Below are 13,492 nucleotides of genomic sequence, written 5' to 3'. Positions count from 1 at the left end.
GCATTTTTCGTAGGAGGAGTAAAACATTTAATTTCAGGAGAATATACTAATTCTGCTCTGTTGTCAATTCAATTATCGTACCTATGAGACCAATATAAATTTAGAAACAAGTTTTTCCCTTTCTTGAGTTGTGCCTGAATAAAAGTTGCACATATCACCCTGTTGCATGTTTATTTCTATCAGATGAAATAATTTTTAGTAATAGTCTGTTTGCATTGGTTTGCATCAGTAGTTTTATTGATTCTGTTTACGTAGTGTCATTACTTGTGCATTGCATATAAAATTACAGCTCATATTCTTGATGTATGAATTTTGTTTCAGATAGAGACAACCAACAAAATCCTTGTATCCATCTTTACTGCTATTTGCAGTAATTTTGGTGTCTATGATTAGCTCTGACTTGTATTTTTTTTTTCCATCCTGATATCCTTAGATATCATGGAATGTGACGGTATTTTGATAGGTCTGCATGTCTTTATGCCTCGTTCATCCACTTGATGCTTTATGCTAGTGACACTCAAACTTTTTTTAATTGCTGTTTATATGCTCTCTCTGTGTGAGCCCTTTCATGTCTTGTTACAAAAGTTCATAAGAAAAACAGGTATACTTTTGGCCACCTTCTGTTTTATGGAAAAGGCATATTTGTCTGTACCCCTTTTAAAAAGGGGAGATTCAGAAATGAAAACATACCTACCAAAACAAAAACCCCAAACCACCTAAGCGTAGTTTCCCTTTTTGTCAATTCCCTGGCTTCTAGTTGGCTAATATGCCTTCTCTGCTTCTGTTAAAAAAGAATACTTAAAGCTGCCTCTCATTAAAATTAAATTGAGGAGACAAGATTGGCATACTCTGGTAGTGTTGCTTGTCTAAACCACTTCCTTTTGAAGGAAAAATCCTCTTCTATGTTTGAGGTTGAATGTTTGGGTAATACCATTCTATTAACTAATTTTAGTAATGGAATCCTTGTAATGTTTCTTGGGGTAAGCATGTGAAATTTTACAAATCAGCCTTTTTCTGGGAAAGCATATATTGCTCAATTCAACAGTAATGCTTATAATAGAAACTGAACAAAAGGAATAGAATAAAATATAAGATTTTATCTATCGTGTTGATAAGTAATGGTGTAGAAAACCTGCAATTTTGATAAATTAATACGATTTGGTAAGGCAGTGCTCAAATCCTAAAGTTTATGTATCTTTAAATTTCACTGAATATGTTTCACAATATTTTTGTAAGTCCGAAAATTATGAATAGGAGGAATCAGGATGTTTATCAACTTTCTTACATTAGATAACTTCTCTAATAATCCTTATTCTTTTCACTTTTTTTGTAGCCATGAAATTGATGACTGCTTTAGTGAATGTGGCATTAAATCTTAGTATTAACATGGACAATACACAACGGCAGTATGAAGCAGAACGAAATAAAATAATTGGGAAACGAGCTAATGATAGGCTGGAACTCTTACTACAGAAAAGGAAGGAGGTTAGTGTAATTGTGTGCAGCTGGTGTGCTTTAGGACTGCTGGAGGTGTAGTTATTAGCCCTTCTGTTTCTTTGAATTGTACATTTAATGTTTGGAAGACTTAATTACTCTGAAAGGTGCTTCTGAACTTTTAGTTTTATATATATGAGGTAAATGCAGAATTTCGGATGCTACCTTCATAGTAAAGTTAGTAAGAGAGACTTGGTAATAGGTGAAATTCTGTTTATTTCTTGACTGGTGTCTTAAAATGAGCTCAGATACATAATGAGCGTTACCATCCATTGACTACTTTTGGCCTCTAGAGAAGAGCCCCGTTATCTTGGTTCAGAACATTGTTTTTGTGATGTTGTACCAATCTCAGGAGAAGGTGTGTTTAGGGGATTTTGATAGGGTTTTTTCTTCTACAGAAAATACTATCAGAATTGAAATTTTAATTTACTTCTCTTTTTCTTCCTTTCTGTGTTTAAGGGACATGCTGATTTATTACTGACAGCGCTGTCTTGTTGTGAGCCCTAGTTCATTCGGATTTTAGTTTTTATATTCTGGGGAACTACTGGATTTTTATTTTTAAGATGTTAGAAATAGTTTTCGGATGACCAAAGGCAACACCTTTCCTTTGCTTTTCACCTTTTGTGCTGTTACCTATTATATTTTCACTTGCTTGAACAATTAAGATAAAGTAATAACTTTGTCTTCTGTTCACCTCCCAAGGATCTTGGAGTTCGAGACATCCTTTAAACACTCAGTGTCGTTAAATCTAGTTGTGCTGAATGTGTGTGTCCGGGCCCATCCACACACTATAAATAATACATGTATACACAGAGAAAGGCAGTGAAGTGAAAATCGAGACTTTCTCTATCTCAGTTGCTCTTAAGTATATTGACTTTTAGGATTTTCCACCAGCAGTTTTAGATTTGATTTTGTTTTCCAATTTTTATTGTACTGGATGAAAGTAAGCTTCAAAGTAGCATTTGACTGTATGGCTGCATTCAGGTTTTGTTTCTTGTAACACAACCTTATCCAGTATAGAAATTATTTTATTCTTGATTCTTCTTTTTCTTTTGCATATCTTTCATTTTCATATTTTGAATGTACTACTGTGGACAGTTGTCGTTAGACTTACTCCCAGAACATGTTAGATATTTTTAGTTTGTCTTTTTTTTTTCCTTCTGCTTAGCCTTTCCCCCTCTCCTCATTGTATTTCCTTATTTTTTTCATTCCAGAATCCTACTGAAATCTCTACTTCCTTAGTCCTTGAGTCTTCTCGTTAATATTGTTTTAATCTAGCCTACCTTTATATTTCAGACTACAAAAAAGTATGCCATGTTTGCTCCATTCTCTCCAAATCTTTTAATTGACTTTCTTGCACCTTCCAAGCAAATATAAATTACTATTTCTTTGTTTCAAAACATTGTGTGCACCACTTATCACCTCATTTGCATGTCTTGGTCTTGTGTTGTTATCCCAAGAGACTGGATTCCATCTCCTTCATTGTTTCACAGCTTGGTAGTCTTGAATTCAGTTCTTCTGCAATACCTTCTTCAATTTCAGCTTTTTTTTTTCTGTCAAATGTTAGGTGAGGAGGAAAGAGGTATTTAAAGCAGTGTGTGTGAATCCAACTTTACTGCTTGTGCAGCCATTAACAAAGTACTTCTGTATCTTGTCTATTTAGATTATAAGTTCTTCAGGGTACAGAACAGGCTCTCTGTAAGCACCTTACAGGATTTGGGTATTTTTCTGATAATATGTATCCATAAAAATATTGCAAGTGTGTTAGAAATTAGCTTGAACATGAAGCTTAAAAGATACTAATTAGAAAATTAACTTAAATTAGTTTTCCTTATAATTAATTATATCAGGGGCTTGCAGAAACCTAAAACATGTCTGTTGCAGTTGAAGAGCAGTTTTCCGATGGTCAGAACTATGAATATTGATATACTGTGATAGACAAATTTCTTAACTAGTAACATATTCTATTAGCAACTGATTTGTGAATATTTCAGGGAAAGATTTAATAATCATACTTGTAAATGTTAACTTAGCTTAGTTTGTCCAGCACCAGTGCTATTTAATCTGATTGTAAAAGTCCTGCTCAGTTTTTGATGTACTTTGTTCATTCTTTCAGCTTCAGGAAAATCAGGATGAAATAGAAAACATGATGAATGCAATATTTAAAGGTGTTTTTGTGCATAGATACCGGTAAGTTTTTCCTATGAAGTAGTATATAACTTCATTAATTTTTTTTTAGAAGCTTATAATAAGTTATTTCTAATTATCCATCTCCTTGATCCTATTTCTCCCCCACACCTCTCCCAATAGAGATGCAATTGCTGAAATAAGAGCTATCTGTATTGAAGAGATTGGAATATGGATGAAGATGTATAGTGATGCCTTTCTCAATGACAGCTATTTAAAATATGTAGGATGGACTATGCATGATAAGGTAAGCTGCCTTCAGAAGAAGGAATAGAACCATCAAGTGTAAGTCCATATACTTGGTCTTTGATCTTGCCAAACTAGGTTCTGATCTGTTAATTATTCTAATGAGTACCTGCTTTTATTTTGTTAGTCTGAAACACTGATGTTTATGTATAAAATAGACTTAAATAGTTTTAGAGAGTAAATTCAAATTTTTAAGGAAATAGCTTTTTTTCTTTATTTTGCTGATGCAGACCTCTTTTGTAATACCTAATTATTTAATGCATTTGGTATGGAGTAACTCAGTCACATGTTCAAACTGTTTCTCTGTTTTGCTAAGGTAAGAAATTGTTTAGCCTCCTCAGCTAACTGTAAAACATCCACGTAAGAAGTCCTCTTTAGTGCTGGCCAGTGCCTCAAACTGTTAATTATCAGCTACCAGCTAGAGATTATTCTCTGCTTGGAGCGGTGAACAGGTGTAGTTCATGAATGCTGCTTGATCCACTATAGAGTCAGCAGATCAGCTCAGATCTCACATTGAAGACTTTAAGCTATTGACTTTGCAGTGAAACAAATAAGGGATGATCATACATGTTCATTGGTTTGGCTGCAAAGAACAATAACCTCTGGCAGTGGGGTGATAATAAATTGCATGGAGATGGCAATAGTCAGTTGTCCTAGATGTTTGCAAAGTGTATCTGAATCTACACCTTAAAACATGTTCTCTGATAAAGAAGAATTCCTTGTCTCAGTAACTTCTTTTAATTTTAGTATAATGAAAGACTCCCATTAATGATGTAAGTGTTGCTGGTTTTAATTGAAGTGAAAGGAAACACACAGAATTCTACTTAGAAATGTCTTGAGCATTTAGAATGTATCCTGTGAGAATGAAAAAAGTGTATTTTGACTTGCATAGAAACTAATTGCAGTGAGACTTTTTTCTTTCACTGGCTTGTTATGAGACAGGACGCATTCTCTTGGCATTAACATTATTATTGATAGCATAACTTGGCAAAATTAAGTCTTTGTCTCTGAATTAATTCAGGCTGTAGCAGGTGAACTGTATGATTTGAAGATCGTATCTGTATCCTATACTTAACTTTTAATCCAGTTCTTAATTTTATTTTAGCAAGGGGAAGTAAGACTCAAATGCCTAACTGCTTTGCAAGGGCTTTACTATAATAAAGAGCTTAATTCCAAATTGGAACTCTTCACCAGTAGATTCAAGGTTAGTACCTTCACACTTTCTAAAAACACTTCAGTGTTTTGTAGTTATTTTTTCCCCTCTTTCCTCTTTGAAAATACTTTCTTTTTTGTTCTTAGGATAGAATTGTGTCAATGACTCTTGACAAAGAATATGATGTTGCAGTCCAAGCAATAAAATTACTCACTCTTGTTTTACAGTAAGTATATGTATCTGACCTGTATCAAATACTAAAACTGAAAGTATTCTTCATATTTTCAGGCAAGGACAATAGCTCAACAGAATTGAGATAAAGTCTCAAGAAATGTCTATGTATCTTATACTAGAACAAACCGAATTCTAAAAGTAGTCTGGCTAGGACACTGCCATTACTTATCCACTACAGTAAATATGTGAAAAGGCTAGAAATGCAGAATTCAGCCTCCCGGATTTGAAGCTATTGTACAAAAGATTTGAACTGAAGAAATGTGGCATGTATTGAACATTAGACAATAGTTGAACTTTCAGCAAACACTGACACTTTATCAGTATTTCTCAGTAATTTTGTTTAGGAAGACTTTGGAACAAAGATATCTTATTTCTTTCTTTAGGATGATAATTTAAAGGAAAAGGCTTGAGTTCACCTTCATTTCCACCTATATCATTAGAGTTTATGTTCTTCTGAGTCAGCCTGTTTTTTCTCTACTTCCCCCCACCCCAGGAGTAGTGAAGAAGTTCTGACTGCAGAAGACTGTGAAAATGTCTACCATCTGGTTTATTCAGCTCATCGGCCAGTAGCAGTTGCCGCAGGGGAATTTCTCTATAAAAAGTAAGGGGGGAAATTATAGTTAACTTCATACTTTGTTCGAGCTTCTTGTAGATTTTAGAGTGCATATTAATACTATGATTCTGATTAGCTTTAATTAAGAAAAGGAAAACCTGAATAATGAAGTGGGCTTCGGAATTAACTTTTAGAAAATGTAACGCTATTGTAGTTCTTGAATTGTATTTTTTTTCTTAATGGGAAATCAGAAGTAATTTTGAAGCCTGCACTTTAAAAGCTTGTACCTGCAGGGAATATAACAAAACACTTTTGTTTTTTCTTACCCTCTCCTTCCTGTTCTTGTGAAACATTTAAAAATACTCACACAGAATGTACTGAAACCTTGGGCTTTTATCATAATATGGGTATGTTTCTTCCATTTGTAGTCCCATTATTCTTGTTACAAAAAGAAACTTTCTGAAATGGTCACCTGATCCAACTTCTGAAAGTTTTGTTCAATCCTAGATCATGTCTTAAAGAACAAAGTTTCCATCTAATACTTTTCGGACCTTCTCCCGATATTTCTTTGCTACTTTAAAGTCTTGTGGGGAGATTCAGCAAATGTAGTTTCCTAAAGGGGAGCAGGCAAAAACTTCTGCAGTTATCACTGGTTGATTGTATTTTGTGATAATTATATGTTCCACTGGAAACAATCAGTGAAATACCAGCTCAGCTAAATATAAGATTGTTCAAAAGACATTTGTTTTAAGGAAATGATTTGGGCCAAAAACAACACCATGTAGAGCTACATGGCAAAATACTAGGTGCATGTCTGTAAAAACAGTATCTTGATATGAACTGACTATGGCAAAGGTAATGAAGAAATTTTGCCCTGAAATAACTTGTGTTTTAGGCTTTTCAGCCGCAGAGATCCTGAAGATGATGGAATACTTAAAAGGAGGGGAAGGCAAAGTCCAAATGCTAACCTTGTGAAGACATTAGTATTCTTCTTTTTGGAAAGTGAAGTAAGTAGAGTTTCATGGGTTAATTTTCCTTCCTTAATAACCACGAATCTATTTGAGTTTTCCACCAGTGCTTTGACAACCTGGGGGAATGAAACACAACCATACCGAATAGCATCTTAAAGGATCTGTCCAGGGCACAGTATTGAGATAGGCTATGAGCTTTACTGTGACAAATACTCTTTCCTCAGTCTTCATGGTATTATGTAGATGGAAAGAGATGTTGATTTAAGAGCTTAGTAAGAAGAAATTTCCCTTATAGAAATACAAGGTTACCAAGTATTCTGAGCACCCAAATCCTGCTTCTAAAAGGAATTGAAAACCTCCTTTAGATGAGAGAATTTAGTATTTTTGTTATTTCTTAGGGTCATTACTCTACTGTAGGACTTGTAGTTATGAACGTTGGGCACACAATCAGTGTTGTTTATGCTGTTCCAGAAGCTATGGAAAACTCATGTTTTTGCATTCTACCATTCTATACTGTTCCCAGCAAGTAGCTCCTTAAATGTCAAGTAGAAAATAAAAAAGTAACAGATTCTGACAGATCTTCTAGCACTTTATACTATATTCTTTGTAATAGTTGATCTGTATTCATCTCTTAAGTGTACTGAGGGAGAGAGGTTTCTGTTGTGCCAGAGGACTCCCAAATTTTCTGTGGTTTCCTGCTACTAACAAGAGGCAGCAAGAAAAATTGATTGTGTTGTAGCAATTTCTTTAATCAACTTCATTACTGATTAAGAAAAACTGTCTTCTCATTTTTAGCTGCATGAACATGCTGCTTATCTTGTGGACAGCATGTGGGACTGTGCAACAGATCTCTTGAAGGACTGGGAATGTATGAACAGTCTTCTGTTGGAGGAGCCTCTCAATGGAGAAGAGCGTAAGAGATTTTAGTGGATCTTTCTGTATATTGCTATGCAGTTCCTTTTAGTCCTGATTCATGAGGAAATAAGAGGTGTACATTTATCAGTACCCATATATTCTCTACTTTTTTGCATTGCTGTAATAAATGCTAATAGTAATTATAAAACATAAAGTGTAGAAAGAAATCACCTCTGGTGTGGAAGTGAGGTACTCAAAAAAAAAAAAAAAAAAAAAAAAAGGGGGGGGGTGGGGAAGGGTAGGGAGAGAAGAGGGGGAATAAGTATGTAGTGTCCAGTTGCTTTGCTGTTTCACAGGTTTAGGCTGTGCCTGTTGATATTAGAGAAGCTGGAAGTTGCCTGTGAAACTGGTTCTTGTATTGAATGTTAAAATTACTGTATGGAAAAATACTGTCTTTTTTTTGTTTGTTTGTTTTAATGGCACAAAAAGAAGGATAATTCTGTAATTCCGTAGGTCCTATAAAAAAAAAAAAACCCTCCAAATAATGAAAAGGAACTAAAATGATTATAAAACTTGATATTTGCTTCATCCTGTTTTGTGACTCATCCTATGCAATTTCCTCAATTTTGAATATTTTTCTGTGTTGTTTTATAGGGTGCTTCTGGGTGCTTCTCTTGTGTGTCTTTCCCCACCAACACACCCAGAGAAAGGAGCTATTGGCCCATGTGCCTCTTTTTTAGCAAACACATTTTTGTCCTTAGATACTAATGCTTACAGAAAATGACAAATAAAACAAGCTGTATTAATGTGTTTCTTAAATTTCAGCTTTAACAGATAGACAAGAAAGCGCACTGATTGAAATAATGCTTTGTACAATTCGACAAGCAGCTGAATGTCATCCTCCTGTGGGAAGAGGAACAGGGAAAAGGGTACGAACTAAAAGCCACTTCTCTAGAGATGTGGGAATGGCTAAGTGGGGACAGTGTGGGAAGAAGGAAAAGATTGTAGGCTGTTGCTGCTGAAAGGAATGAATTGAAAAATACAGATTCAGTCTCCATAGCTGCCAGTATTTGATTACTTTGATTAATTCACTTTTTCAGGATCTTGGTGTGTGCCGAATTTTGTTTGTACTACTGTATTTGTTTTTACTATTAGAGCTATTTAAAAACTGGTTTTAAAGAAGTATTGTTTGGAAAAGAGAGCAAAATCCTGTGTTTGGAAAAGCTAAAATTATTTTCAATTTGAAGAATAGCAGTAAAATGGGGGAGAGGGGATATACTACACAGTCTCTTTGGAAGGACCACAGTCCAGTTTTTTGCTCCCAGCCATTTGGTGTTTTTTCTGATATGTATAGTATTTAGGCAGCCCTGTTTTAATGAGGGGTTAAGCAGGGAAGTGAGGTCATTTAAAAAGTCATTTAAAAAGCTGTTAGTAAGAAACCTGTTCAGATATGAATTGACAGCTTGTTTGGATGTGAAGACCTATTTGGAATATGAATTGAATAAATACAAATCATTAAAAATCATAAGTAAGCTGAAAGGTTTGCTGTTCTGTCACTGTCAAGAAAAACATTCTAATCATGGCATTTGTTTTTAATGAAGATAAATTAACCTTTTGTTTTAGATTGTCAATTCTGATTTCAAAGTAATGTGGGTAATGTTAAGTGTAACTTTTAAATTGCCTTTTTTTGATAGTTGTAAAAATGTTTATATTGACCTTTTTGAGGCAAACATGAGGCAAACTCTCATGAGCGAGAGTGTGATTAGTACAGTGTATATAAAAAAGAATTTTATGTTAGTATTTTACAGTGATATTAGAAGGCCTGTATACCTAACTATCATTTTCTTTGTGCTAATGAAACTTTGTATCAGAACTATTAACTATAAAATCTTTACAACAACTATACTTTAGGTGCTGACAGCAAAGGAAAAGAAAACCCAGCTGGATGACAGGACAAAAATTACAGAACTGTTTGCAGTGGCACTTCCTCAATTGTTAGCAAAGGTAAGTTTAATTCCATTACTTGCTGATGGGCTGCTGTTAAAATGTTAAATAGTATAGTTTCTGTAATTAATTGTATGATTCAAACAACTCTGTTTTTCATATTAGCTATTATTAATGTGTGATTATTTTAAGACTAACTGTACTGTTAGAATATGTCCAATATACTTAAAATTAAACCTTTTCTTGTGAATTTTACAGTATTCTGTAGATGCAGAGAAAGTCACCAACTTACTACAGTTGCCACAGTACTTTGATTTGGAAATTTACACAACAGGGCGATTAGAAAAGGTAATGTAGCACTCAGTAACACTTAACATGGAAGGAGAAAACCTGAATTTAAACCTTATTACTGGAATTTCAGTCACCATTGTAGGTGCAGGTTTTTTTGCATATATGTGACTTGCTTTATTGTAAACCTCATGGAGAATGAGACCTGAACTTCGCAGTCTTGACTGCCTCCTGTTCATAGCCTGAAAGTTTGAGTTTTCTAAGGCCTCTCTGGCCAGTTTTAACAGAGAATCTTGTCACTAGTACTTCTTGAAAAGAGTTGAAAAATACCATATCATAAAGCATGCAGTTATTCCTCTGAATTTATCAGCTGTGGTGACAAGTTGGTGTAAGCTGTTCTTGCCTTTACTTCCTCCTTCTCAGGTGCACTATTTTGCAGAGCTGCATTGTGAAGCAGGTAGCTGGAAATCATTAGGATCAAAAACGTAATGAAATATTTAGCTGATAGCACAGTATGGAGGTGATAAAGAGCAGCAGAGTGAGCAGCTCTTGAATGAGGGGAGGCACGTAAGAACTGAAGTTTGCATTAGTGCCTGAAACCTGAGTGTTATGAAACTAAATCTTCAGTTATCAGGACTGTGTATAAATGCTTGTGTGGTAGGAGATAAATGCTGTTGTGTGTTGTTCAGTTGTCATTGTGGATTCATGTTAAATAAAAACATACTGATGACTGTGAATTTTTTGGTTTTTTTTTTTTTAAACATAATAAATTTATTTTAACAAAACTGAAGCAGGAGCCTTTGACAAACTCCTGCTTCATTTTCTTTAAAATAAATTCACTTTACTCTGAAGTTTAACCAGTTTCCCAGAAGTGTTTTGTGTTCTATATCATAGTTATGAACTTAATAAATTGAACTTCTCTTTAAAAATGCCCTAAGTTTTACAATTGAAAAAATACTTCTTTTCTTTTTTAAAGCATTTGGATGCCTTACTGCGACAAATCCGGGATATTGTAGAGAAGCACACAGATATAGATGTTTTGGAAGCCTGTTCAAAAACGTACCATGCTCTCTGTAACGAAGAATTCACAATCTTTAACAGAGTTGACATCGCAAGAAGTCAGTTAATAGATGAATTGGCAGACAAGTTTAATCGACTGCTTGAAGACTTCCTGCAAGAGGTATTATAATGTGCAAGATCATCTTTTCCTGCTCTTGTAAATATTTCCAGTATGTTTTTTGGCCTTCCTATGCAAGTCAGTTAATTAGGGATGTAAAGTTCTCTCTGACTTCCAAAACTCTTAGGTCAAGTGTAGTAATACAGTGGTATCATTATTGTGATATGTGAACTCAGATTGTTCTTTTATATTAGGACAGTGGTTCTTTAATCTCCTTTTGGACAAGTATCTTTTGGGAATTTAAGATACATTTCATAGGAACTATGAAGTTGCATAAATTTTTCACCTTTGGGTTTCGAAGTTCATGTTGCTGAGAGATGTAGCTTTGTAGTTCTGGTAAGATTCTCTTCAGATGTACTAGTGTTGCTAGCCTTGCCTGTGGTTGCATATTGCTGTTCGTAAAAGATGAAAACATCTTTAAAAAATAAAAATTCTTAACAATCCCCCTGCCCTTCCTGTATGCACATAGATGCAGTTAATAACTAAAAAGCATTTTGTCTGTATGTTATATTAATTTGAAGATTAAGAATTTTCTGTTCCGTTATTTAACTTCATTCTGTGAGCCTCTGATATTCAGACAATACCTGTTTTTCTTCCTCCTTATCTGTGATGAGGGAGCATGGGGTGGTAGCATCGCTTTGACTTCTTTTTTCACAGTACTGAGATGCAGACTTCCTATTTTACTAAGCTTTGCTCCTGTTCCCCAGGCTTGTTGGCCTGAACTAGGATGCCACCTTAGAAACCCTAGACATACATGGACTGTGGGGAGAAAAGTAAAAGGTGTATAGTAATCCATTAATTCCCCCTTTGTGAGAAAAGAGAGAACCAGGAATTTCTAGAGGTAAAATAGGAAAAAGAAATGTCAAATAGTTGACCTGAAGGAAAATGGCAAATGCTGTACTACTGTTGAAATCCATGGCACTTTGGTAAGATAAGATTGTGCAACTACAGAAGTGTAAAATTCATTGGACTTACGATAATCTCTCATATATTGATCAAGGTTCTTCGTGGTCTCAAAGAGTTAATATGTAGATTAAAGATAATCCTTCTTTCCTAACTGACAGTTAAATGTTTTTGAACCCTTTCTTTTTGCTGCTTTTTTTCTCCAAATGCAAGTTTATAAGATGTTTTGAAAAAATTAGAATAAAACATTTCCTTTATCTCTCTTAGAGACTTTCATCTGTGATTAATGTAAGATTGAGGTACTGACCTGTGGCCCATCTAGTCCAGTATCTATTGTCTGATAGTGGCCTCTGCTGGATTCTTCAGAGAAAACTGAAACACCTACATAATACATTGTATTCAGATCCTAGACTTCTTTTTTTCTGTATAGCATATTTCTCCTTGAGCTGCTGATCATCTTTCTTCTAAGTGTGAAGGCTGATTACTCTTGAAGCACTGTTTGGAATGTGCTTTGTGTTACCGTCTCTCTCAAACTCTCTTAACTCTTCCAAAAAATATGCATCGTTTATAAATGTTTAGATACTTTTAAAATTAAAGTTCTGTAGTTTGCTTAGCATACTTGTTTGCAGGATTTCTTACAGTATGATTATTAAATAGGGAGAGGAACCGGATGAAGATGATGCTTATCAAGTCTTGTCAACACTGAAGAGAATCACTGCTTTCCACAAGTAAGTAGACTTGTGTGTCACCTTTTTTTTTTTCTCTAAATTGGTAGCTCTAACTCTGTGCAGCTTTTTTCCATTCACTGAGAACAACTGAGCGTTGTGCATAAGTCCTTCATTCAAAACGTGTCACATTATAAGATTGCACGGAAATACACACAAAACTATCATCTTCAGTTTTGGTTTTCTATTAGGGCAGTTAAGTTTTAAGTAGTTGTCAACATCAAATTGCAGATAATAGTTTAATAAAATGTTAGTTAAGTTACATATTTGCCTCATTTCCATTGTTTCCAGTGCTCATGACCTATCAAGATGGGACTTGTTTGGCTGCAACTACAAGTTATTAAAAACTGGCATTGAAAATGGAGACATGCCAGAACAGGTTCGTAGTTGAAATGTGCTCTTTAGTTATAACAATGAATAGCTTTTGCTGCTGTTTATCAGCCTTTTTCATCTAATACTTTTTGTTGTCTTGATTGCAGATTGTTATTCACGCACTGCAGTGTACTCATTATGTAATCCTTTGGCAGCTAGCGAAAATTACTGAAAGCAGTTCCACAAAGGTATGCCTTGTTCCAGTTGTGTTGGTAAATAAACATTTGCACGTACCTGCAGTGTCATCAAGTGGGAAATGTGATGGAAAGGATTAGGAGTCACAATTTCTAAGTAGTTATCTGCCAAAAGCTGCATTTCTAAAAAGTTTTTGTGATTTCATCATTTTAATTTTGGGAAGCTTGATGTTTAAAACCTAATTTCTCTAAATTG

General features: G+C 34.6%; 1 protein-coding gene across 4 annotated transcripts in view; it reads left to right on the top strand.

Moving 5' to 3' along the window:
* The window catches only part of STAG2 (STAG2 cohesin complex component), an 82,984-nt gene that overhangs the window by 49,644 nt on the left and 19,848 nt on the right, over window positions 1–13,492 (top strand). For all 4 annotated transcript variants that reach the window (XM_026123100.2, XM_026123097.2, XM_026123098.2 and 1 more), the window contains exons 8-22: window positions 1,334–1,485; window positions 3,611–3,684; window positions 3,805–3,928; window positions 5,033–5,131; window positions 5,227–5,306; window positions 5,808–5,915; window positions 6,763–6,874; window positions 7,634–7,751; window positions 8,519–8,622; window positions 9,605–9,697; window positions 9,896–9,985; window positions 10,902–11,105; window positions 12,663–12,733; window positions 13,022–13,109; window positions 13,210–13,290. In XM_026123100.2, the coding sequence (XP_025978885.1) occupies window positions 1,334–1,485; window positions 3,611–3,684; window positions 3,805–3,928; window positions 5,033–5,131; window positions 5,227–5,306; window positions 5,808–5,915; window positions 6,763–6,874; window positions 7,634–7,751; window positions 8,519–8,622; window positions 9,605–9,697; window positions 9,896–9,985; window positions 10,902–11,105; window positions 12,663–12,733; window positions 13,022–13,109; window positions 13,210–13,290 (1,598 nt within the window). The remainder of the gene's footprint in view (window positions 1–1,333; window positions 1,486–3,610; window positions 3,685–3,804; window positions 3,929–5,032; window positions 5,132–5,226; window positions 5,307–5,807; window positions 5,916–6,762; window positions 6,875–7,633; window positions 7,752–8,518; window positions 8,623–9,604; window positions 9,698–9,895; window positions 9,986–10,901; window positions 11,106–12,662; window positions 12,734–13,021; window positions 13,110–13,209; window positions 13,291–13,492) is intronic.

The sequence above is a fragment of the Dromaius novaehollandiae genome, chromosome 11, assembly GCF_036370855.1.
Source record: "Dromaius novaehollandiae isolate bDroNov1 chromosome 11, bDroNov1.hap1, whole genome shotgun sequence".
NCBI classification, from domain to species: domain Eukaryota; kingdom Metazoa; phylum Chordata; class Aves; order Casuariiformes; family Dromaiidae; genus Dromaius; species Dromaius novaehollandiae.
The sequence above is the reverse complement of the archived record's forward strand: the minus strand, read 5'-3'. Positions and strand labels throughout refer to the sequence as shown.